The 26,580-nt window shown below is 44.6% G+C and overlaps 1 protein-coding gene across 3 annotated transcripts in view; it reads left to right on the top strand.

Moving 5' to 3' along the window:
- Nucleotides 1-26,580, top strand: part of NBEAL2 (neurobeachin like 2) — a 408,006-nt gene that overhangs the window by 100,191 nt on the left and 281,235 nt on the right. For all 3 annotated transcript variants that reach the window (XM_033931896.1, XM_033931894.1, XM_033931895.1), the window contains exon 2: nucleotides 2,117-2,205. In XM_033931896.1, the coding sequence (XP_033787787.1) occupies nucleotides 2,117-2,205 (89 nt within the window). The remainder of the gene's footprint in view (nucleotides 1-2,116; nucleotides 2,206-26,580) is intronic.

Here is a 26,580-nt window from a genome sequence, read left to right as displayed (position 1 = left end):
TTTTTGTTAGGTGTAATATCTGATGTATGAAGTGTGACTGGCCATTTGTAGGTGAGTTTGACTTTATTCTGTGAGCTAAGACTATAATTTTCTGTCTCAGGTCATCATTTTGGTGTTTCTTAGAACTGATCTCTGCCAGTTTGTGGACCTCTTTGTTTCTTTCAGTATATTTGATATCAAGAAAGAAGGAGTTTTGCTTCCCTTGCTATTCCTTTGATTTACATATAATTAGGGTTACCAGACATCTGGGAAAACCCGGACATGTCCAGGCTCCCGGATGGACTTTGCAAAACCCAGTGTTTTTCCGGGTTTTGGAAAACCCCCTACAAGCTCCGGTCAGACCAAGTTCCGTAAAGCCCTCTCTGGGCATATTCAATTTCTGCCTAAAATCCACCTTTTTGAGGTTGCTTTTTAATCTTAAAACCCGAGTTTCCTGATCATAGCTAAGCCTTTATCTGCCGTCATGTTTCTGGGATACTTGAAGGACTTCGGTCTGTCCCAGTATGGCAAAAATTATGTTCTTAGGGATGGGCTCTTTGAAACAAATGTCATTCGTTGGTAATAGTGTACACTATTGAGAGAGAGTGTGCGCTATTTGTATGTACATAATGGTTCACACATGTACACACTACACCCTGGATTCTATATATGGCACCCAGATCTGGGCATGAAAGGTATAAAGACTGTTGGCAAGTTACGTCAGTCTTTCTCGTTCAGGCTAACTGAGATTTGGAATAGTATTCCTGTTTCTGTTCGAATGATTACCTCTTTTCAAGGTTTTCGGAAAATCTATGAATACATCATTATTTCAACGATACTTAAATTCTCATTCCAGAGTAGCAAAATTATATAGCTGCCTTATTTTTTTTTTGGTTTTTTTTTCTTATTTTTACCTAATTTCTGTTAACCGATTCGAGCTCCTTTTAGGTGATGATTCGGTATACAAGACTAAGTTTTAGTTTAGTTTAATTGGCACCAACTAGGGTTTCTGTGTGCATCTGGCTGCATGCTATTCTACAATGTTGGGTGCTTACATGCCATACATAGCACCTATCTAAAAAGTGGGTGTGGCCATGGGCATGTCAGGAGTGTTCCAAGAAGTTGCCTATGTTGTTACAGAATAATGGAGTTCCAAAAAAGGCAAAAACATTTATCTATTGTAAAGAACAGTGGATGTACTAGTTTCCAAAAAAGATCAGTTCAAGAACATTATTCCACAGTTTTTGCCTTTTTTGGAACTCCTACTCCTCTAGGACCCTTGGGCTTTTTGTCATATTCTATAGGGTTTGCTGGCTTTCAGTTGTCAAGTGGTGCCAGGGCTCAGAATCCATCTTCACTTCAGGCTTCTCCAGCCCTGGCACACACCACTCTTTGGATTTCTGCCAGAGAGTGTGGCGGGAGATTATGAGACCATAAGCATGAATTCCCTAGATCTGACAGCCAGCACTGTTTTCTTAGTGTGTCCACTCCTAGAATGAATGTGAGAATCATTTGGTATATATGTGTAAAATCAGGGGCTCAGAAAACATAATACCTCTTTTTAGGCGATATGCATGTACTGTAGGTTTATCCCAGGACAAGCAGGCAGCATATTCTCACATGTGGATGACACCACCCATATGTGAGAATATCTGTCTGCTGTATTTGGATAACACCTGTAAGTAACTGTGCTTTATCCTAGGACAAGCAGGTGATGTCATCCATAGAACCATACTGGGCTCTGTGGATGGCATCACCCACAGGTGAGAATATCTGCCTGTTGTCCCTGGATAACACCTGGTACAGGTAAGTAACTGTGCTGTTCCTGAGGTAGGATTGGCACTTAGGTGGATGTGTGTTGATATACATGCTTAAGTCCTCATTCAGACTGGCACATATATACATGCTGCTGCTTCGCCCACCCCCCCTGGCCTCTGATAGCACAAGTTTTGGATATATGGATGAGGGCGATTCCCTGCTTATTTCTCAGTTGACAAGGAGAAGCTGTTTGGTTGGTCTGAACTGGAATTCTTGGACGGAGGATCTAGAGAGGCAGACCTAGCACCCAAGCGCCTGTCTTTGAATGCTTTCTACCTCCCAGATTCCTAACCACGTGGCCTTTCTTCTTCTGTTGCAGAAAGACTTGAATTACCTGCAGCAGTGGCTTGAGGCGTTTGTAGCCAGCTTTGAAAGGATCATCACGGTGCACTCTTTGGATCCAAGAAGGTAAGTCCCCCTACTCTGGGTAGGGCTGAAAATGTTTTGGGAAAGCTTAGGTACCAGCCCAAATTGTAGGAGCCAGTGATAAATCTCTTGTCATGGGGTGGGATTACAGCATAGGCAAACTAGGCAGATTTCTAGGATGTCAGTGTTCAAGAGGGGCCTTCTTAGATGGGCCATTTTTCTCCTGCTTAAGTCAGCTGCTGGGAGAGAGAAGAGTGGGGAAGGAGGTACCTGAGCCATCTTTACCTCGGAGATCTCTCTCTTTTCTCCTCTCTACCCCCTCAATAGTTGTCCTCTACTGTGCAGGAAGAATTGGTGGACAGCTCTGCACGTCATCCTTTACTAGATATGCTTCATGGTCAGAAGAACCTTACAGGCCTCATTTGTGGGAATTCTAAAATGTTATGATATGAGAAGGGGAGAGGGGCCAGTGTGAATGTTTGCCTAGGGTCTCACTAGAGAGTTAATCCTGTCCTGAGTTTATTCTGGGGGGGAAGGCAGAGGTTGACTTTCTTGTGTCCTAGGGTTACTCTAGACTCACCCCCTAGGCTCGCCCAATTCCACCCATCCCTGCCCCACCATGCCCCAGTCCCACCCTAGCCCTGCTGCCTACTCTAGTTGGGCAGGAGGGCAATCACGCAAGTCATCGCATTACCCTCCTACCTGACGGCGATTTTGAGGGAGGCTTTTCAAAACCCGGACAAAGTGCCGGGTTTTGAAAAGCCATCCGGACATGTCCTCTAAAGGGTGGACATGTCTGGGGAAATCCGGATGTCTGGAAACCCTGTTGTGTCCTTCACTTTATCCCTAACTTTCACCCCCAGCCTGTTTCTCTACTTCCATTTGGAGTTTTGGCTTCCCAGCCCTTCCTCCTGCATCACTGGCAGCTTCCTAGCCAGGTTCCCAGCATTTGGAGAAGCCTTAAGGCCCTTGACCTTGCTGCAGTGGTGATATCCGGCCTCTGGCAGTAGTTCCCAGCAGCAGCTCCTCCTCCAGCAGCCCAGCAGGTTCTGTCCCTCGCCACAGAGGCAGTATGGTGGTCCAAGCAGTATCTCCTTGACTCTGGCTGCCCTTTCACTCTGGGCACAGCCCCCAAATTTTAGACATTTTGGTGACCTGTTTTTGAGTAAGCAGTGCCTTATTTATTTTATTTATCAAGATTTATTATTAATGGTTTTTATGGTTTATGGCAGACGTAGTTTGAAGGAGGCAACAGTAAAAAGACCAAACGTCAGAACAATACACAATTAGATCAGTGAGGTAAATAGGTAAATTAAATGATAATGCTATCAATAATATGATATATTGTCAGTAATGAACACATTAAAACAGCGTAGCAAAACATTCATATATTTTTAATTTCATATCTTATAGACTGCCTTTTAAACAGCAATACCTAGGTCACATAATACAATAGCAAAATTTTTACATAAAAACAAATTTGTATTAAAACTAGAGCCAGCCAAAGGATATCTGTCATCCTAGACCACCATTCAGCCATCCCTCTAAACCAGTGGTCTCAAACTCACGGCCCAGGGGCCACATGCGGCCCACCAGGTACTATTTTGAGGCCCTCGGTATGTTTTTCATATTCACAAAAGTAAAATAAAACAGTTTCTTGATCAAATGTCTCTTTAGCTATAAATGACAATATTATTATTAAGACTTAACCAAAAGGAAAGATTTATAAACTATAAAGAGTTTTACCTCATGCAAAATTGTCATTTCTTTAATAAGACATTAACTAATTTTTCTGAGGCCCTCCAAGTACCTACAAATCCAAAATGTGGCCCTGGAAAGGGTTTGAGTTTGAAACCACTGCTCTAAACCAATGTCTCTCAAACTGTGTGCCATGAGAGATTCCAGAATTTTACTTTATTTTTAAAAATTCCCTTCATAAGTGTGCCCTAAGTTAGATGACATGTATGTCATGTACACAAGAGTCTGTCAATGTTATGAGCATCTGTGTGTGTATAAGGATACAACCACCCAGTCAAGCATCATTCTTTGACATGATTGGTCCTTGAAAACTAATGGCAAGTAATTTTATTTTTATTTTTTATGCAGTAGGTCCTAACTTGAGCAACAAAGCAAGAGAATAATAGATTTACAGTGGTGCCTCGCATAACGGACGCCTCGCACAGCGAACGCTGCGCACAACGAACTTTATGTCTTGATCCGTACAACGAACTTCGTTTCGTACAACGAACTTCGTTTCACACAACGAAGTCGCCCGAGCTGCATCCTTCCGCGCAGGCACTGCGCTTAACTGCCCTCTCTCCGCCTGGCTCCCTCTTGCCCCCCCGACTCCCCGACACGATCGGGGCAAAAAGGAGCCCAAGCCCTCTTGCCCCGCCGATTCCCCAACTCCCCACACAATATCGGGCCAGGAGGGAGCCCAAGTCCTCCTGGCCACGGCGACCCCCTAACCCCACCCTGCACTACATTACGGGCAGGAGGGATCCCAGGTCCTCCTGCCCTCGACGCAAACCCCCCCTCCCCCCAACGACCGCCCCCCCAAGAACCTCCGACCGCCCCCCCAGCCGACCCGCGACCCCCCTGGCCGACCCCCACGACACCCCCAACCCCCTTCCCCGTACCTTTCTGTAGTTGGCCGGACAGACGGGAGCCAAACCCGCCTGTCCGGCAGGCAGCCAACGACGGAATGAGGCCGGATTGGCCCATCCGTCCCAAAGCTCCGCCTACTGGTGGGGCCTAAGGCGCCTGGGCCAATCAGAATAGGCCCGGGAGCCTTAGGTCCCTCCTGGGGGCGGGGCCTGAGGCACATGGGCCCAACCCGACCATGTGCCTCAGGCCCTGCCCCCAGGAGGGACCTAAGGCTCCAGGGCCTATTCTGATTGGCCCAGGCGCCTTAGGCCCCACCAGTAGGCGGAGCTTTGGGACGGATGGGCCAATCCGGCCTCATTCCGTCGATGGCTGCCTGCCGGACAGGCGGGTTTGGCTCCCGTCTGTCCGGCCAACTACAGAAAGGTACGGGGAAGGGGGTTAGGGGTGTCGTGGGGGTCGGCCAGGGGGGTCGCGGGTCGGCTGGGGGGGCGGTCGGAGGTTCTTGGGGGGGGCGGTCGTTGGGGGGAGGGGGGGTTTGCGTCGAGGGCAGGAGGGCCTGGGATCCCTCCTGCCCGTAATGTAGTGCAGGGTGGGGTTAGGGGGTCGCCGTGGCCAGGAGGACTTGGGCTCCCTCCTGGCCCGATATTGTCGGGGAGTTGGGGAATCGGCGGGGCAAGAGGGCTTGGGCTCCCTTTTGCCCCGATCGTGTCGGGGAGTCGGGGGGGCAAGAGGGCTTGAGCTCCCTTTTGCCCCGATCGTGTCGGGGAGTCGGGGGGGCAAGAGGGCTTGAGCTCCCTCTTGCCCCGATCGTGTCGGGGAGTCGGGGGGGCAAGAGGGCTTGAGCTCCCTCTTGCCCCGATCGTGTCGGGGGTGCCAGGGACCACACGGAGTCACCCACCGTACCACCCGATTCGGGTAAGCGCAGGTATCGGTGGGTGGCTTATTTGCGGGGGGGTGCCTTATTTTACATTTTTTTTCTAAAAAGGGGGGGCTGTCTTATTTGATGGCCCTGCCTTATCATCGGGGAAACACGGTAGAAAAAAAAAAAAAATGAACAGTTAAGTCCCAGTTTTTGCCGCTGAGACTCTGCCCTCTCTCACTGTAAAATTAGACTCTACTTAGTCTGTCTTTAAATTTAAAAAATGTGTGTTGTTTTAAAAAACAATTATGTTTTTAGATGTTTCTAAATAAAAATAATAACCAAAAATTTATCTTTTTTTATGTCATCTTAGCATATTTTATGCTACAGAACGAATTATTTTTTTTAACATGTATTGTTATGGGAAAACGCGTTTCACATAACGAACTTTTCGCATAACAAACTTGCTCCTGGAACGAATTAAGTTCGTTGTGTGAGGCACCACTGTACAACCATTAAAAGAACTGGATTTTAATATCTCTCAAACTAATGTATATTTATTTATTTGGATTTAAATCCCATCCTCCCAGAAGTTACATGTGACTCCTCTTGAAATAACCAATTTAAGAAAATTCCATAATTCTCTTCATAAAATCTGCTTTACTCTTTTGGGATCTTGCCAGGTACTTGTGATCTGGATTGGCCACTGTTGGAAACAGGATATTGAGCTTGATGGACCTTCGGTCTGTCCCAATATGTCAGTGCTTATGTTCTTATGATTAAATGTCCTTGGCAAGTTATCTCCCTTTGCATTGGTCTACCCAAAGTAAGCAGGCAATGCTGTCATATTTGCTTCTTTTTTCACCTCTTTGGAAGCTTTCATGCCAATTCAACATTTTCAGGAAAGACCTTCTACGTCATCCACTCTAAAGAAGGCTGTAAGCTAGTTTCTTAAATATTAAATAGAGTAAGATAAATTATATAACAAGATTTTCATATTTTTTGCTACTTGTAACAGCTACATTAGCCAGCACCTTCACCAGTGTCAAAAAATGTGTCTACATCATAGAAAACTGGACCTCAGACTAAATAAGAACAAACCTGAATTCCTTTGACTAGGACCCTCAAGTGACCCACACTCCACTCCAATGATTACAGTAGACAACACAGACTTTCCATTAGAACTACAATCCCAAATCTTAGGGGTAGAAATTGATAATCACCTATTCATGAAGAGCCACGTACAATCAATAATAAAACAATATTTCCTTATAAAGGGACAGCTAAGATCCATCAGAAAATACTTTGAATTGGAGGCTTTCTGAATTTTAGTGCAATCCCTAATCCTATCTCGACTAGACTACTGTAATGTAACACTAGTTCATTGCTCTAAAACGTTGCTACCATGTCTACAACTAGTTCAAAATGCAGCAGTAAGATTCATATATGGACAATAGAAATCGGAATACCTGCAACCCTACTATAGGGAACTACATTGGTTGCCTGCCTATTGGAGAATCCAATTTTAAGTATGCAACTGTAATTTTCAAAATCCTATATGATATTTTTTTCTCCTTTGGTCTCTGTTTTGTTTAATTCACAAGAAATCTCTAACTCTAAGAGCACTCAGAAATTTAAACTTGGCTTTTCCACTATTAAGAGAATAAAAACTATGGCCAATTTTTGTCGATCATTTTCTTTTTTATTCGTAAAAGTTTGTAATGACTTTTATTCTATAGTTATTCTCTCTTTTGCCCATTTTTTGTAAAGCATTGAAGGCATATTTATTTCAGAAATCTACTAATGGCTCTTCTTCCTCAAATAATGAGCAAGGGTCATTGACGCCATTTGTGAAAGCTTCATCAACCATAAAAGATACAGTTTCTGCTCTAATCTCTTGTATTTTTCATTAATATTTTGTTAACCGAGTTGAGCCCTCTTGGGATGAATTGGTATATAAAATCAAAGATTAGATTAGGTTAGATAAGGATCAAGTTTAAATTAGGTATCACTGCCTTTAAGATTCTGGCAGGCAACATTCTCAACTACCTAACAGAGTTAGCCATCTTATTCTAGGATGCCTCCAACAGATATTCCATCAGAAATCTTTTCCACTTAAAATTCCCAGCATGAAACATTATAAAGTCTACCAGACATATTACCTTATCTATCCAATATCAATTAGCAAAATGCTGGAATTAACAACCACTATGATCTTGTGAACACTATCTCAGGTTCAGAACACTTTTTAAAGCATTTCTGTACCAAGACAGGGAGCCAACCCTGAAGAAACTGAAATGATAATTGTAAAAGCCCATTTCTAAACTATCTAATGTAACTCCTGGGACATAACAACGAGCAAGCGATGACCTACTTGAACTTGTAACTACGAGGTCTGACAATTAGGTTTGCAAACCTGCCTCCGTGCACGTGCATTGGCAAACAATTCAGTAAGGTTTCATAACCTTGGTATATCAGTGTCTCACAACTGTGTTCGTGTCGACGTGAGGTGGTGTCTTGCTGATTGACATTCATTATTGTTGTTGCGTTTTATTGTGGGCCATTGTAAGAATGTCGGAGCTTGAATTAGAGCAACAAACAAAACATTAAATTTCTTTTTAAACCTGGCAAGAGTGGAAGTGAAATCAGGGACAAGTTAGTCCAAGCTTATGGGGATAATGCCATGAAGAAAATGGCAGTGTACAAATGGATTAAATGTTTTTCTGACGGGAGAGAAAACGTCTGATGAAGAAAGGTCATGGTGGCCAATAACAAGCAGAATTGACAAAAATATTGCAAAAATTTGTCAAATTGTGTGTCAAAATCATCATTTGACTGTGAGAAGCATAGCAGACTGAGTAAACATCAGTAGAGAAACAGGAAAATCTTAACTGAAAATCTTGGCATGAGAAAGATGCATGCAAAAATGGCCCCAAAGGACCTTACTGATGAACAAAAGCAAATGAGAGTCAAAGTTTTCCAAGACCCTTTGGAGAGGCAAGACAATGTTTTGGGCCATGTTATCACTGGTGATGAAACATGGGTGTACCAATATGACCATGAAACAAAGTGTCAAAGTGCACAATGGAAGTCAGCCAATTCTCCACGACCAAAAAAAAGTTTTGCCAATCCAACTCAAGAGTCAAAACGATGTTGCTAACCTTTTTTGATAATAGAAGGATTGTTTATTATGAATTTGTACCAACTGGACAAACAGTTAACCAAATTTACTATTTAGAAGTGCTGAAAAGGCTGCATGAAAAAGTTAGACGAAAATGACCTGAACTTTTCACCACCAACTCATGGCTCTTGCATCGTGATAATGTACCAGCTCACATGGCACACTGTCTGTGAGGGAGTTTTTAGCCAGAAATCAAATAACTGTATTGGAACACCCTCCCTACTCACCTGATCTGGCTACTCGAAGATAAAGGAAATACTGAAAGCAAGACATTTTGATGACATTCAGAACATCAAGTTTAATACAATGACAGCTCTGATGGGCATTCCAGAAAAAGAGTTCCAAAATTGCTTTGAAGGGTGGACTATGCGCTGGCATAGCTTCCAAAGGGGAGTACTTTGAAGGTGACCGTAGTGATAATCAGCAATGAAGTATGTAGCACTTTTTCTAGGATGAGTTCACGAACTTAATTGTCAGACCTTGTATGAATTTGTAACTATGACCTAACTGTATTTATTAATACTCGTTTATTAATACTCATGTTTGACTAATTTACTTCAATTTTTTGAGGAGGTGAACAAACAAATTGATAGCGGTGAACCGGTGGATATAATATACTTGGACTTCCAGAAAGCGTTCGATAAGGTTCCCCACGCAAGGCTTCTGAAGAAACTACAAAGCCACGGAATAGAAGGAGATATACTAAGATGGATAGGCAAACGGTTAGAAAACAGATTGCAGAGGGTGGGCATAAATGGGAAGTTCTCGGACTGGGAAGAGGTAACGAGCGGTGTACCCCAGGGATCGGTTCTTGGGCCCATCTTGTTCAATATCTTCATAAACGACCTAGAAGATGAAACAACAAGTAATTTAATCAAGTTTGCGGACGACACAAAACTATGTCGGGTAGTTGGGACATAAAAGGACAGAGAAGAACTTCAGAGAGATTTGAACCAGCTAGAGAAATGGGCAGAAAAGTGGCAGATGAAGTTTAACATAGAAAAATGCAAGGTGATGCACCTGGGTAAGAAAAACAAGGAACATGAATATAAAATGTTAGGTGTGACACTGGGCAAGACCGAACAAGAAAGGGACCTGGGGGTACTGATAGACAGGACCCTGAAGCCGTCGGCTCAATGCGCAGCGGCAGCAAAGAAAGCAAATAGGATGTTGGGCATGATAAAGAAGGGAATTACAAGTAGATCAGCGGACATCATAATGCCGCTTTACAGAGCAATGGTCAGACCACACTTGGAGTACTGTGTTCAACACTGGTCTCCCTACCTAAAGAAGGATATAACCCTACTGGAGAGGGTGCAAAGGCGAGCCACGAAGCTAGTTAAAGGTATCGAGAATTTGAGCTACAAAGAACGCCTCGGAAAACTGGGACTGTTCACCCTCGAGAAGAGAAGACTGCGAGGAGACATGATAGAGACTTTTAAAATACTAAAAGGATTTGACAAAATAGAGCAAGAAACATCGTTATTCACATTGTCAAATGTGACTCGGACAAGAAGTCATGGACTGAAACTGAGGGGCACCAGGCCCAGGACAAATATTAGGAAGTTCTGTTTCGCACAATGAGTGGTGGACGCTTGGAATGCTCTCCCTGAGGAGGTCGTGATGGAGACCAGCATTCTGGGATTCAAGAGCAAGTTGGATGCACACCTTCTTGCAAATCACATTGGGGGATACGAGTAAACAAGGTTTCTCAGCAGGGAACACCTGGCTTGGCCTCCGCGGGTGCGGGTCGCCGGACTAGATGGACCTAGAGTCTGATCCGGCGAAGCCATTTCTTATGTTCTTACCTGTACTAGAAACTCTATTGAATGTCCATGTCAAACTGTCCATTGTAACTTCCTTGGTAACTGACCCAACCTCTTGTAATGTAATCCAACCATGAGCTGAATAGGTAAAGGCAGGATAGAAAACCTGATTAACATAACATTTTTAATACTTCTCACTCCGTATTCACTGGGGATGTGGGTGGACCATAGGCGCGATTACAGAAAAGCCGCGAATACCTTTTTATATGTTGTTCGCGTTTTTTTGTAACGGCCAGCGTTTTTGCTATTGAAACCGCGAATAACTAGAGACTCTGCAGCTGAAGGTACCTGGTACGTGAGCAGCTCTCTCTCTCTCTCTCGCTGGCTGGGCTTCGTGCAGGTTCTGCTTCAGCTCCGTGTTGCAACGAGAGGGGGCGGGGGCCCTGTGTGAAGGTACCTGGGAGTGTGCCGGATGCCGCATACATGAGCAGCTCTCTCTCTCTTGATCTCGTTGGCTGGGCTTTGTGCAGGCTCTGCTTCCGCTCCGTGTCTCAACAAGAGGGGGGGCGGGGGGGCTGCGTGAAGACGCGTCAGTTTTCAAAGCGCTCGGCACTTGCGTTTCCTGCGCTGTCTTCTTCAGTTCTGAGGCGAGAGAGGCTGGCGGAGGAGATGATGCGCTTATTGCTGTCAGGTGAGCCCTCCAAAAGGCACTGTTTTTTCTTTAATTGCTCTCTGATTAAGAAAAGGAACTGCCAAATTGAATACAATGCTCGGTAAAATGATGTTAGAAGCTTCTTCTTATTTAGATTTTAGGAAACTGCTAAAAACCCAATTATTTAATAAGTTGGTGTCTTAATGCTTCTCTTTTAATTATGCTTTTGTTATTTCTTCGCATTTTTATCTACATGGTCTGCTTCTTACTCTGACGCATTATTGAAATGTTTGTATTGTCTCCTTGTTATATTTAACAGGTTACTTTTTATGAATTGTATGTATTGTTTTATGTGCTGTGAACCGCTTAGAACCTCCCATAGTTTTCCAGTGCTACTTTTCTGCCTGCTCTGTTTTATAATTCCTTTGATCCTGGTTGTATGTCCCTTTGCAGTTGCTAATAAAGATAATTAAAAAAAAAAAAAAGAACCTCCCTGGTATGGAGGCATATAAATAAATTATTATTATTATTATTAATCATGATATAATTTTGGGGGTCAGAGTCAGTGTAAAAAAAAAAAAAATTGCGAATAAGCGAATCCGCAGATACGGAAACCGCGGATGCAGAGGGAGACGTGTAAAGCATTATCTATACCTGTAAATAGAGTAAGAACCGAGTGCTCACACAGAAGCAGTAACATAGTAAATGACAGCAGAAAAAGACCTGAATGGTCCATCTAGTCTGCTCAATAGTTTAGGCGCATTATAAATTTATAATTAAATTGTCTTTTTTTTTTCTTTGATATTTCTGGGCCATAGAAGCCCGCCTGGCACTATTCTTTTACAATACAATACGATTTTTATTTATATACCGCCAATACCTCCATGAAGTTCACAGCAGTTTACATAAATAATAATGAAAATTCAAATGATTACAATTCTTACAGCCACTGGAGTTGCCATTGACATTCACACCAGCCTATTCAAACCATCTTGTCATTTGTGGGATACAACCCATAAAAGTCTGTCCGGCACTGTCCTCGGGTTCCAAATTATTGGAGTTCCCATCGAAGCCCTCCCCCAGCCCACCCTTAACCGAATTGCCATATACGGGACACAGACCGCTCAAGTCTGCTCAGTTACCGGCTTTAGTTCTTCAGTTTATACCATTCATTTTCTAATTAGAGATCCTTTGTTTTCATCCCATGCTTTTTTGAATTCCGTCTCCACCATCTCTCTCGAGAGAGGGTATTCCAGGTATCAACCACCTTCTCCATGAAAAAGAATTTCTTTAACATTACTCCTAAGTCTACCACCCCCGCCACCTCAATTTATGCCCTCTAGTTTTTACCATTTTCCCTTCTCTGGAAAAGATTTGTTTTTATATTAATACTTTTCAAGTATTTAAATGTCTGTGTCATATTCCCCCCTGTCCCTCCTCTCCTCTAGAGTATACTTAATCAGGTCTTCCAGTCTCTTGTACATCTTTTGGCGTAAACCCCTTACCATTTTTGTTGCCTTCCTCTGGACTACTTTGTCTTCTCATATCCTTAGCCAGATACAGACTCCAAAATTGAATACAATACTCCAAATGAGGCCTCACCAATGACTTGTATGGGGGGCATCAAAACATCCTTCTTCTTCTGGTGACCCCTCTCTTTGTCCAGCCTAGCATGCCTATAGCCACCGCCTTGTCACACTGTTATGTTGCATTCAAATCCTCAGACACTTATCACCCCAAGGTTCATCTCCTTGTCCGTGCATATCAGCCTCTCAGCACATATGGCTTTTTCCGATTTCTGCTCCTCAAATGCATCACTCTGCACTTCTTAGAAACATAGAATATGACGGCAGAAAAAAAGGGCCTTTGGCCCAACAAGTCTGCCCACACAAGAACCCTCCCCCCTAAGCACTTCCTCGAAGTGAACCCACATGTTTATCCCATCTTTTCTTAAAATCGAGCACGTTGCTGGCCTCAACTACCTGAAGTGAAAGATCATTCCAATGATCAACCACCCTTTCAGTGAAGAAATACTTCCTAATGTCACCATGAAATCTCCCACCCTTGATTTTTAACGGATGCCCTCTTGTTATCGTAGGTCCTGTAAGGAAAAGATGTCTTCTTCCACCTCAATACGGTCAGTAACATATTTGAACGTCTCTTTCATGTCTCCCCTCTTTCTGCGTTGAATTTTAGTTGTCAAACATTAGACTATTCCTCTAACTTTTGCTTGCAGATCCTTTTTCATGTTTTCCACTCCCTCTGGGGTGTCCTCTCTGTTACAAATCTTGGTATCCTCCACAAGAAGGAAAACCTTTCCTTCTAACTCTTCAGCAGTATTGCTCACAAACATATTAGAAACATAGAAACATGACGGCAGATAAAGGCCAAGTGGCCCATCCAATCTGCCCATACGCAGTAACCATTATCTCTTTCTCTCTCTGAGAGATCCCTCTTGCCCATCCCTGGCCCTTTTGAATTCAGACACAGTCTCTTGTCTCCACCACCTCTTCCAGGAGACTGTTCCACGAATCTACCACCCTTTCTGTAAAAAAGTATTTCCTCAGATTACTCCGGAGCCTATCACCTCTTAACTTTATCCTATGCCCTCTCATTGCAGAGTTTCCTTTCAAATGAAAGAGACTCGACTCATGCGCAATTACATTACGTAGGTATTTAAATGCCTCTATCATATCTCCCCTCTCCTGCCTTTCCTCCAAAGTATACAGATTGAGATCTTTAAGTCTGTCCCCATATGCCTTATCACGAAGACCACACACTATTTTAGTAGCCTTCCACTGGACTGACTTTTTGAAGGTACGGCCTCCAGAATTGTACACAATATTGAACAGAATCGGCCCCAGCACCGATCCCTGAGGCAAACCACTACTCACCTTTCCTTCCTCCGAGCTAATTCCATTAACCGCCACCCTCTGATGTCTGTCTGTCAACCCTAGCATTTGGATACACCGTATGGACATTTTGACATAAGAGTCCTCTTTACCTTGTCTTTTTCCAGGCCTCATGTTTCTGGTTAAGACCACTCGGGACCTTTTCTCTGTAGTACAGATAGTGGCTGCTTTTCCAGGAGCTCCCATCCTTCTGTATCCAGTAGTCGGAGAACTTTCTTTTGGGTGCTCTCTGCCACATCAGGATTCTGCTGGTTGGATAGTTGCTTTTCAGCTCTGCTTTGGATGTCTTGACTTGTGCAACTCTAGAAGTCATTGCTACACTTCCCCCATTACATCAGCTTGAAGGTGTTACATTCTGTTCTGGCACTGACACCTTTTCTAGCACCATCACAAAATATGCCCCGGTCACAAAATATAAAGTAATTTCATGGGCTCTTTCCCAAAATACTTCAGGAAAGCATAAATTGAAAATGTTCCTTTCAAAAATGCTAAACAAAAAAAAAACCCAACAAAGCCTGCAGTGAAGATGCAAAACGAAAATCAAAACAAGACTGCAGGAAAATATACAGGGTGCAGGAATTTATTAAAATGACAAAAATCTTAAAAACATATATGACATATATAGAACAAATATATACTCAGTATAGGGAAAAGTTAATAATAATCTGTGATGATTAATTAAGGTTCACACTATTTAATCACAGCTCTAATAAATCATTAAACTTATATAAATGTTTGTAAAGTGCTCAGACCCGTAACCAAAATAATCTGTGATAGCAACAGACTATGGTTGTATTGGGACCATCATAGCTCTTTACGGTCCCAAACCTCTCATACTGAAATACATCTGTACTAATATAGCAAATTCACTTATCTTGTATGATGAGAGGTTGATAGTAGGTGTCAAAATACAACCACAGCAATCAATAATTTGTAAGTAAATTGTGATGTTGGATTTTTAATTGTAGTTGTTACTTTAATTAACAGTGTCCCCTCCTGAGGAAGAGTCATCGAAACTTGAGTCGGGGGGGGGGGGGGGTCATCAATTTTAATATGGTTAATGTTTCTCACACTTCAGCACAAGCACTTTGAGTCTCTTTATTGATTGCTGTGGTTGTATTTTGACACCTACTACCAACCTCTCATCATACAAGATAAGTGAATTTGCTATATTAGTACAGATGTATTTCAGTATGAGAGGTTTGGGACTGTAAAGAGCTATGATGGTCCCAATACAACCATAGTCTGTTGCACTTTACAAACATTTATATAAGTTTAATGATTTATTAGAGCTGTGATTAAATAGTGTGAAATATATAGAACAAATACATAAACTACAGTAATAATATCCAAAAAACTGGTCCTAATATTAATGTGGACCGGACCCGACATGGTCCGTGTTTAAAAAAACCACTCCTTCCTCAGGGGTCTCAAATGATGGTACGTGAAGTATCAGAAAACCAAATTGGATAAAATAAAATAAAAAAACAGGCTTAGAAAGCTTCTATCTAAAACACTGCACATTCTCTTGCAATGAATTCCAGAGTTTAATTACATGTTGTGTGAAGAAATATTTTCTCCTGTTTGTTTTAAATCTACTACTTAGTAGCTTCATTGCATGTCCCCTAGTCTTAGTATTTTGGGGGAGAGTGGGCCAGGTGGGAGGGGCCTTAGGCACCTGGACCAGACAAAGACTTAGGACCCTCCCAGTGCATCCCAGGATGCACCAGGAAGGGGAAGGCCCACCATTATGATGAGGTGGGTCTGCTGGCGGGAGGAAGTGGGCATCCTTCCTGCTGGATTGTCATTGAAGGTGTGGGATTGTAGGGGGATGTCAGGGTTGCATGCAATGGGTTCGGGAGTATTGGAGTGGGGTGGAGGGGTTTGATGGAGCTCAGCTGTAGGATGGCGTGGGCATCCTTCCTGCCAATTTTTATGCCAAAGGTACAGGGAGGTATGGGGGGATGTCAGGAGTGTGTGGGATATTGAGGGGAGAGGTGTAGTGGAGGGTCCCAGGGGATTGGTGCCTGTGAGGGATGGAGGGAGGGAGAGAGGAATCTCCTTGCTAGTTCAGTTGATCCTGGTGGGTGAATTCCCAAAACCGGCTCAGCTGATGGGGATTCCTCTCAGCTGATGGGGATTCCTCTACTGCGATCAGCTGATGGCAAGCTGTCCTGGTGGGGTAGGACAATTGGGTACCACATCTAAACAGCTTGTTTTTATGTGTTTTTCATTTGGACGTCTTTATATTTGGGAATGTCTAAAAAAGATAGATGTACTAATGGATAAAATGTCTAACTTCAATAAAAGAAGATAGACATGTGGCAGTTTTGAGAATGGACATTTTTACTATTAAATTTCTGGATATCTTTCTCAAAATGTCCAAATTCTGACTTAGATGTCCTATAGAAAATGCCCCTCCATGTGTATTTTATAGTAGCACTGTTATCTCTCCTTGTTTTTTGCCTTTGTTAGCCTCAACAATTTTTTTTTTTTTTTAATGATATTAATAAAAATGAAAAAAAAAAAAGGAAAAATATGTTCCAGAGCTGTTAGATAAGGGTGGTAGTGTGGCGCTTCCAGAAGAGGCCTTTGCTTTTCCTTTCTTGTCTCATACAAGAGGCCACTGAAAAGTTCTCAGCCCAACCAAGGAGAGAATGATGTGGAGCCACGAAACTTACAAGTTATTTCACACTTTTCTTGACACTTTTCATTTCATATCCTTGAAACAAAAAGCATCAAGAAAAGTGTGGAATAACTTGTGTGTTTCATGGCTCCACATCATTCTCTTCTTGGTTGGGCTGAGAACTTTTCAGCGGCCCCTTGTATAGAAGGTGTTTATAGCACCTCTGTTTTTGTAGTCTAGAGATCGGGACACAGGCATTTAGAAACAGCTGGTTTTGAATGCTCAATTTCTGGTATAATCTCTTCTCTTGTGTATTCTGCACCAGAGCCTGTGGTCCTGCACTTCATGTTCTCTCCTCACAAAAGAACCCTTCAGTTCCACCTCGGAAGCTTTCCTTTGGATGCCATGTGAGCCATACGTAGTTTAAATTTTCATAGATGGTTTCACCGAGGATTCCCCTGCCAGATTCCCCCCCATAATGAAATTATACCTTTTGAGGATAATCCTCAAAATAGGCTATTTCTAGGGGAACCAGCAGGGAAGGCCAGTACAATCCAGCCTCCATATGCCACTCCTTATCTTTCGCAGTGCTGTCACCGTAAGCAACACTTCTAGAACCTACTTGATGGCTCTGCCTATCTCATTATTTGCAAGGTCTGCACAGCTGATAAAGCTGACGAGAGTGGCATGGCTTGGGATAAGTAATATTTATTACTGATGAGTTCAGCACATCCCTGCTTCACTTTCAGCCCTGGCTAGGGTATGTGGGTGTTGTGGGAAGTGTTTCCGATTTAGCATCAAATATATCCAGTATTCCAGCACATTGGAATCCTGGGATGAATGCAAAAGGAAACCAAAGTGCCGGTCGCTTTATCACTTAGTAGTAAGTGGGTGGGAGGGAAAAAAAGGCAGTAAAATCATGTCTGTTCTGCTGTGATAGAATACAGCCCCTAACTTAACACCTAGTATTGCTGTAAATATCATCATCTTTGAGAATTCCCAGGTCAGTGTAAGAATAATAGCCCATAATCTGCTTTCTGCCCTTTGAATCAAATATTATTTATTGGGAGCTTCTATAACGCTACTAATGACTGAGGAGCCAATTCTGAGCAGTTTGCATGAGCTTCAGTAGTGGTGTTACAATACATGAGCTAAATATATGTGAATCTTACCTATTTATACCATCTATATACATATAGTTACTATTTCTGTATTGTCATATACTCATCTTTCTTTGTATTATTTGTGAGTTCACCCTTTCGTTTTCCAAGTGTGTGTGTGGGTTAGCTTGCTGTTTCCTCCATGTTGCTATTCCCCCTAGATCAGTGGTCTCAAACCTGCGGCCCGCCAGGTACTATTTTGAGGCCCTCGGTATGTTTATCATAATCACAAAAGTAAAATAAAACAGTTTCTTGATCATGTGTCTCTTTAGCTATAAATTACAATATTATTATTAAGACTTAGCTGAAAGGAAAGATTTATAAACTATAAAGAGTTTTACCTCATGCAAAATTGTCATCCTATATAATAAAACCCTAAGCGCGCATGCGCACTTAGGGGTTCGTGGTCCATGCAGCAGTGTTTTCTGATCCGTGGCCAGATTCTATTTTAGAACACGGCGGCAGGGATCACTCTGGCCACTCCCCTCCTCCCGCCCTCACTCACCAACCGCTGGAGGAAGCGCAGGCAAGCTCTCTCCTTGCCCGCGTCCTCGGCAGGAAACACACTGGAGCTTCCCCCCACCCCCCCGCCCTCACTCACCAACCGCCGCCGCTGATCCTCCTCTTCAAAGCAGCCTGCGATCGTGGCCGGCTTTAGCGAACCTCACAGGCCGCTCTCCAACTCGGTAGCACATTCCCTCTGATGCGATCCCGTGCGTCAGAGGGAATGTGCTACTGAGGTTGGAAAGCGGCCTGTGAGGTTCGCTAAAGCCGGCCACGATCGCAGGCTGCTTTGAAGAGGAGCAGACCAGAAGACGCCAAGATGGAGGGAGGGTAAGAATGGGAACAATACAGGGGGGAGAGGGAAAGGGGGCTGCTTTGGGGGGAGGTGTGTGCTGGGGGGTAGACAGCTTTGCTCTGGGGGGAATACAGAAAGGGGGGCCACGGAGAGACAATCAGGGAGAAGGAAAGGGGGCTGCTTTGGGGGGAGGGGTGTGCTGGGGACAGACAGCTTTGCTCTGGGGGGAAGACAGAAGGGGCCATGGAGAGACAGGGAGAGGGAAAGGGGGCTGCTTTGGGGGGAGAGGTGTGCTGGGGACAGACAGCTTTGCTCTGGGGGGGGAAGACAGAAGGGGCCATGGAGAGACAGTTAGGGAGAGGGAAAGGGGGCTGCTTTGGAGGGGGAGATGTGCTGGGGACAGACAGCTTTGCTCTGTGGGGAAGACAGAAGGGGCCATGGAGAGACAGTTAGGGAGAGGGAAAGGGGGCTGCTTTGGGGGGTAGGTGTGTGCTGGGGGGCAGACAGCTTTGCTCTGGGGGGAATACAGAAGGGGGGCCATGGAGAGACAGTCAGGGAGAGGGAAAGGGGGCTGCTTTTGGGGGGAGGAGTGTGCTGGGGACAGACAGCTTTGCTCTGGGGGGAAGACAGAAGGGGCCATGGAGAGACAGGGAGAGGGAAAGGGGGCTGCTTTGGGGGAGAGGTGTGCTGGGGACAGACAGCTTTGCTCTGGGGGGAAGACAGAAGGGGCCATGGAGAGACAGTTAGGAAGAGGGAAAGGGGGCTGCTTTGGAGGGGGAGGTGTGCTGGAGACAGACAGCTTTGCTCTGTGGGGAAGACAGAAGGGGCCATGGAGAGACAGTTAGGGAGAGGGAAAGGGGGCTGCTTTGGGGGTAGGTGTGTGCTGGGGGGCAGACAGCTTTGCTCTGGGGGGAATACAGAAGGAGGGCCATGGAGAGACTGTCAGGGAGAGGGGAAGGGGGCTGCTTTGGGGGGAGGGGTGTGCTGGGGGTAGACAGCTTTGCTCGGGAGGGGGGAAGGGAAGACAGAAGGACACAGACAGCGGCCAAAGAGAGAGAGAGAGAGAAAGAAACACAGACAGACACACATCTATTCTAGCACCCGTTAATGTAATGGGCTTAAAGACTAGTTTCTTTAATAAGACATTATTTTTTTTCTGAAGCCCTCCAAGTACTTACAAATCCAAAATGTGGCTCTGCAAAGGGTTTGAGTTTGAGACCACTGCCCTAAATGTTTCTTTATTTGCCAAAGTGTTCTGTGAAGAGTATCATCTTTATTCCTTTCTTGAACTTTTTGGTGTCCTTTTCTAGTTTTAATTCCATCGGTAGGGAGTTCCACCACATTGGGGCCATCACCAAGAATATTCTTTTCCTGATGCTTTTGTATTTGATGTCTCTGAAGGAGTGTATTTCCAGTAGGTATTCTTGGCTCGAGCATAGGTGTATGGTTGTCTAGTCTAGTGGCTAGATATTGCAGGAGTGACAGATGTACTTGATTTGATTGGAGACATTAACTGGTCATATAAAACCTATGATGGTCAGCTTTTTTTTTTTTTTTTTTTTAAACACTGACTGCTGCGGGCAGATTTGAGTCTGGATATACATTGCCAACACATGTGGATGGATAATGCCAGAATGGAGCATGGCGGAGAGCCAGGATGGTCCTGGAATATATCAGGATAGTAGCAGTATTAACTTTGCTTTCTAGATAACTTAGGACAAATAAGTCTTTTCTGAAAAATCACATTTGGCAAATTATCCTAGATCCCCATGCTGCTGCTTGGTTCACACATTGAGGTGTTCCCCAGTGATTCATACTGCCACCTTTGTTGTTTAATCAGTAACTAGAGCCACTTACAAACCTGATCAGATACCATGGGCTACATATTCATAGCTGATGATTGGGGAAGTGGGTCAGAAGCAACCAGACTTCTGTACAGGATCTGTTGGATTGTGGGAGTTTAAAAAAAGAAAAGAATTATGCTGACCTCTAAGAAAAGGATACTACTGATTAGTAAATCCAGTTCTTCTGTCATCCATTCTCTTTCGTCTTACTTGATTCGCCTTTAGTGATGAAACATCAAGGAAAGTGTTCAGGAGGTGGGGTTTGCTGTGGGGCAGGCAGCAATCTTGGTTTGCTCTGGGGGGGGGGAAGACAGAAGGGGGCAACGGAAAGACAGGCATGCATGGCGCAACAGAGAGAGATAGGCAGGCAGGGGGCCAGGGAAAAAACCAGTACAAAAATTAACCAGTGCAAAAATTAAAGATTAGTGCAAAACGCTGCAGTTGGCTTGATCTTCAGACTGAGAAAAACAGACCACATTAGCCCCTACTACAAAAAAATTACACTGGCTACCAGTGGAGGCGCGAATACTGTTCAAATTTGCATTTATCTGTTTCAAACAAGTCTGGGGCATGGCACCTTCCTACCTGCAAATACACTTCACTCTACACAACCCCACATGTACAACCAGAAACAAAAACATCTTTGCATACCCAAAGATCTAAAGTCGGTCAATGCTGCCCTCAAGATGCCGTGCTTCCGCTTGGAAATGGTAAGGTTGGTCATTGTGTTTCTGGGCTCCAGGGCAATTTGTCACCTCTCTGAATCTGTCAGAGGCCTATCTGCATATCCCCATTTTTCTGGATCACAGGAAGTTCTTGAGGTTCCACATTCTGGAGCAGTACTTCCAGTTCTTGGCCCTTCCATTTGAGCTGGCCATGGTGCCAAATCCTTCCTAGACAGAACCTTCATGTTCCAAGCAAACAGACAGCAATACTGGCTGGGAAACCACATAAATAAAGCCAGACAGACCTACAATGTATTCCGAAAATCAATTAAAACCGCTCTATTTGATAAACTCCTTGCCTAAGCAGAAGACCTCTCTCATGTATTCTTTCCCCAATTTATTATGTAACATCTTTCTTCATGCATTCTATAATTCGCTGATTTGTCCAGCCTTCTTTCAATGTGAACCGCCTAGAAGTCATTTGACTATGGCGGTATAGAAAAATAAAGTTATTATTATTATTAATTTCACAGATTTCTGCTTTGGTGGAATTGCTGTTCTTTTATCCACATATTTAAATGTTATCTGTTTTAACAGGTTTTGTTTGATTATGTTGAACTGATTTGGAAGGTTTTATACCTTTTTTTTAAACTTTTACTTTTTTGTAAATGATATCATCTTAAAATGTTTATGTTTTTAACATGCATTTTGAAGCTATTGGATGGTGAAGCATGAATCATGGTAATCAAAAATGAGTTGTTTTCATGCAAGCAACTATGAGCGTATCTCTCATTTTGAGAGTAAAGAGGAGGAGACCCCTTGTGCTCTTGTTGGTGATGAGGCATGCAGCATAATTCACAGATCTCTAAGAACTCAGCAGAGGTTAGAATATGAACATTTCTGCTACTGTGCCTGAAACTAGCTCAGGACCACCAACTTATTTCACCTTGGCTGTGTTTTGAAGTCTCTCCCAGCCTTGATGTGGTGATCTAGAGGTGGGATAATTCTCTTGGATCATCGGGGGAAATTCTATAAACATGCTCTTTATAGAATACTAGTCTTTAAGCCCGTTACGTTAACGGGTGCTAGAATAGATATGTCTGTCTGTCTTTCTTTCTGTCTCTCTCTCTCCTTGGCCGCTGTCTGTCTTTCTTTCTTTGTTTCTCTTTGGCCGCTATCTGTCTGTCTCTCTGGCCCCCTGTCTGTTTGTCATTCTTTCTGTCTATGTCTCTCCCTGGCCCCTTGTCTGTCTGTCTGTCTGTCTCTCTGTCTTTCTCCCTGGCCCCCTGCCTGCCTGTTTCTCTCTGTTGCGCCATGCATGCCTGTCTTTCCGTGGCCCCCTTCTGTCTTCCCCCCCAGAGCAAACCAAGATTGTTGCCTGCCCCCCAGCATACCCATCCTCCCAAAGCAGTCCCCTTTCCCTCTCCCCCCCTACTTCCCTGTGCAGCAGTAGCAAGCGGACGCCTCGTAGAGTATCGTTTACAAACCCCTTATCCTTCATTAGTTCATCTACCCCCTTGGCACAATTCTTGAACACAACGTCATCATCCCATCTTCGCTTCACTTTGAAGACTACTGAAGCCTGGGCTGGGTCGGTTAGGTTCAACAGGGGGTTACCACTCAGAATATTTTCCATTCGAATCCTCTCTTCTTCAGCCTTTTGCCCTTGTTCCTTGCGAGCCTGCTCTTCAGCACGCTCTTTCTTGATCTTTTCCAGCTCAGCAAGGAGTGCTGCGGTGTCATCGTCACTGTCCTCTGCCGTTGCTCTCGGCGGCGAACTCTCCTGCCGTCGCTCTTGCTGCCGCTCAAACCGGCACACGCGCCGCAAATGGAACACGGCCACAGAGGCCCAAATCACGGCGGCAGGGATCACACCGTTTTCAACTGCGCATGCGTGGGTAAGGGTTTTATTGTATTAGATTTGTTGATTCATGAATTGCTTTTTCTCATGAAGAGATTCATCCAAAGTTGTTTACATTTCACTGAATAGTAATCAGGTCCTGTGGTACCTGGATTGATGGTGACTTGCCCAGAGTTACAAGGAATAGGCTGGGATCACAGGGGGGCTGAGGCAGCGCTTCTAACTAGAGAATGACACGGTGACAAAATTCATCACCGTTCCCGTCCCCGCGGATAACTGCGGGAAACCATCTTCATGTCATTCTTTAAGGAGAGAGGGAAGAATCAGAGTATGAATGACCACAACCACTGACCCGCAAGCTTTGCTTTGAAGAATGCTGGTGTAGAAGGACTGAGGTTGAAACAGACACTACAGAATGACAGTCTCTGGTATCCAGAGCAGATATTGTGATGTCATAATGCCTCATTCCACCAGTGCCTAAGAGCCAATCACATCAGTGATGTCACAATGGCTTCATTGTCCTTGGCTCCCATAAGCACAGCCACTGACCCGCAAGCTTTTCTTTGAAGAATGCTGGTGCAGAAGGACTGAGGTTGAAACAGACACTACAGAATGACAGTCTCTGGTATCCAGAGCAGATATTGTGATGTCATAATGCCTCATTCCACCAGTGCCTAAGAGCCAATCACATCAGTGATGTCACAATGGCTTCATTATCCTTGGCTCCCATAAGAATCAGAGTATAATTGGGCACAACCACTGACCCTCAAGCTTTGCTTTGAAGAATGCTGGTGTAGAAGGACCGAGGTTGAAATAGACACTAGAAAATGACATGGGATTATTTCCCACGGTTATCCGCGGGGACGGGAACGGTGATGAATTCTGTCACCGTGTCATTCTCTACTTCTAACCACTAGGCCACACTGCACTTAGCTGTGGTACACCTGCTGAAACCTGGTGTAAATGCTGGCACCCAAGCTAGGCACAGTGAGGCATATTCTGTAACTACATATGCACCTCGACATGGCCACGTCCCCCTTTGAATTATGCACTGGTAGAGTTTGGCACCATGCCTTATAAAATAGCACGCGGCAAAATGCGCACGCAAATCCTAAGCAGTGTAAATGAACTTCAGTAATTGGTTGTTAGTACCCAGTTACTGGTAGTTATGAACATAAGAATAGCTATACTGGGTCAGACCAATAGTCTATCTAGCCCAGTATGTTGTTTCCACAGTAGCCAATCCAGGTCACAAGTGCCTGGCAGAAAACCCTGGCAGAGTCTCAGAGTAAGCAAGATTCCAGAACCCCAAATAGTAGCAAAGTTCCATGCGGAATCTCCAGATAGCAACATTCCATTTTGCCGATCCCAGGGCAAGCAGCGACCCCATGCCTATCTCAATAGCACACTGTGGACTTTTCCTCCAGGAACTTGTCCAAAACCATTCTTAAACCCAGCTATGCTAACCACTGCTACCACATCTCCCCTGGCAATGAGTTCTAGAGCATAACTAATCTTTAAGCAAAAAAAAAATTCCTCCTATTTGTTTTAAAAGTATTTTCATATAATTTAATTGAGTGTCCCCTGGTTTTTGTATTGTATTGTACTGTATTTATTATATCTGATACTTTGTACTTTTTGAAAGGGTGAAAAGAGTTCTCTATTACAAGTTCTAAGGATTTTGTAGACCTCAGCTATTCTTTTTCTAAGCTGAAGAGCCCTAACCTCGTTACTTTTGTTATTCAATTAATTTATACATTCATCTTGGGGCACCTGAACAAATTTGGGGGTGCAAATCTTGGTGCCATGTATAGAATCCAGGGGGGTATTTCATTCGTATTCATATTCATCTATAATAATAAAATGTTAAGTCGCGCATGCGCACTCTAAAGTCGTGTTCCCTGATCCGTCGCGGACATGAGAGTGCGCATGCGCGCTTATCACGCATCGAGCTTACCACCGCTGCAGCCAGCTGAGGTCTATGACGCAGCTCAGCCTCTTCAGACAACGCCGCTCCTCCTCTTCGGGCAGCAGGCTCCTCTCATGCGCCCAGCGCTCCGCTCGGAGGCCGCCGGGACAGAGCTGCGGTGCCGATCGTCTCCACCAGTCGGGCAGCCAGCCGCCGATCTCCAGCGGGCGGGGTATCGGAGGAGAGGGATCACGGCTGCTCAGCGCCCCCACCGAGGAGCCCAGCAACTTTCCGTCCGGGCTCTTTAACTGACCCCGCCGCCCGGTGGTGATTCCAGCAGCGTGTGCAACAGTCTTCACATGCTGCTTCGGGCCCTTCTACTGCCCTGATTTGCTCTGCCGCGTCTCTGATGATGTCATCAGAGACGCGGCAGAGCAAATCAGGGCAGTAGAAGGACCCGAAGCAGCGTGTGGAGACTGCTGCACACGCTGCTGGAATCACCAGGTTTGTAGTTGGGCCCGCGGGAAGGGAAAGTGGGGTAGAGGAAACGCTAATGCTGCTGCACAGGGAACTGGTGTGGGGGGAGGGAAATAGAGGGGGGGGAATGCTGCTTTGGACAGACAGACAGACAGAGGGAGGAAGGGAGACAGAAAGAAAAGAAGAAAGACACAGAGGCAGGGAGATACATAGAAAGACAGACAGACATAAGGGGCCAGGGACAGAGACAGAAAGAAAGACAGTGGGAGTCGCGTCAGGGGGGGGTGCGGGATATGGCAGAGAGAACTTTTCCAATGGGTGCAACTGGGCGGCTGTCGGGAACCTCTGATCAGGGGCAGAGCAAGGTAAGTGTATCATAGGGATAAGAAGGAGGAAGGGGGAGAAAAAGGAAGGGATGCCTACTGCTGGATAGGGGGTGAAGGAAAGAGGTGCTGATGGACAGGGGGGATGACGAAAAAGGAACAGAGGCCTAATGTTGGACAGGGGGAGAAGGAAATAGGTGCTGCTGGACAGGGGGGAGGTAAAACAAAGGGAGAAGGGCTGCTGCTGCATAAGGAGAGCAGTGAAGGGGTAGTGGTGGACACAGGGGAAGTAAAAGGAAGGGAGAATGGACAGGGGAAGCAGGCAAAGGGTGTTGATGGGCAGCCAAGGAAAAAGAAAGATAGAAAGAAAGAAAGCGGCTAAGGAGAGAGAGAAAGAAATAAAGACAGACACACACACATATATTCTAGCACCCGTTAATGTAACGGGCTATAAGACTAGTTATGGATAAGCAAATAGCTAGTAATCTCAGGATGCTCCAAAGGACAGGGAGGAGAGGCATGGTCTGGGTGGGGGGGGGGGTCACACTGCATGCAGTGGCTTCATGGATGTTTCTGGAATGTTACTGGTATCGCCTACAACCTGAATATGTAGACTAAAACAGCAACTGCCATGTCGTTCTCAATAATGCTGACATTTTAGAGAACACGGGTAAATGTCTTTTGGATGAAAAGTGCCAGTTAACCATGTAAACTGGTAGCTGTATTAAGCTGGGATTTCTAGGCCTACTTGGAGCAAGGTTTTTACTTTCTTTTTC

This window comes from Geotrypetes seraphini, chromosome 2, assembly GCF_902459505.1.
Source record: "Geotrypetes seraphini chromosome 2, aGeoSer1.1, whole genome shotgun sequence".
Lineage (NCBI taxonomy): Eukaryota > Metazoa > Chordata > Amphibia > Gymnophiona > Dermophiidae > Geotrypetes > Geotrypetes seraphini.
This window is presented reverse-complemented; position numbering and strand designations above follow the sequence as displayed.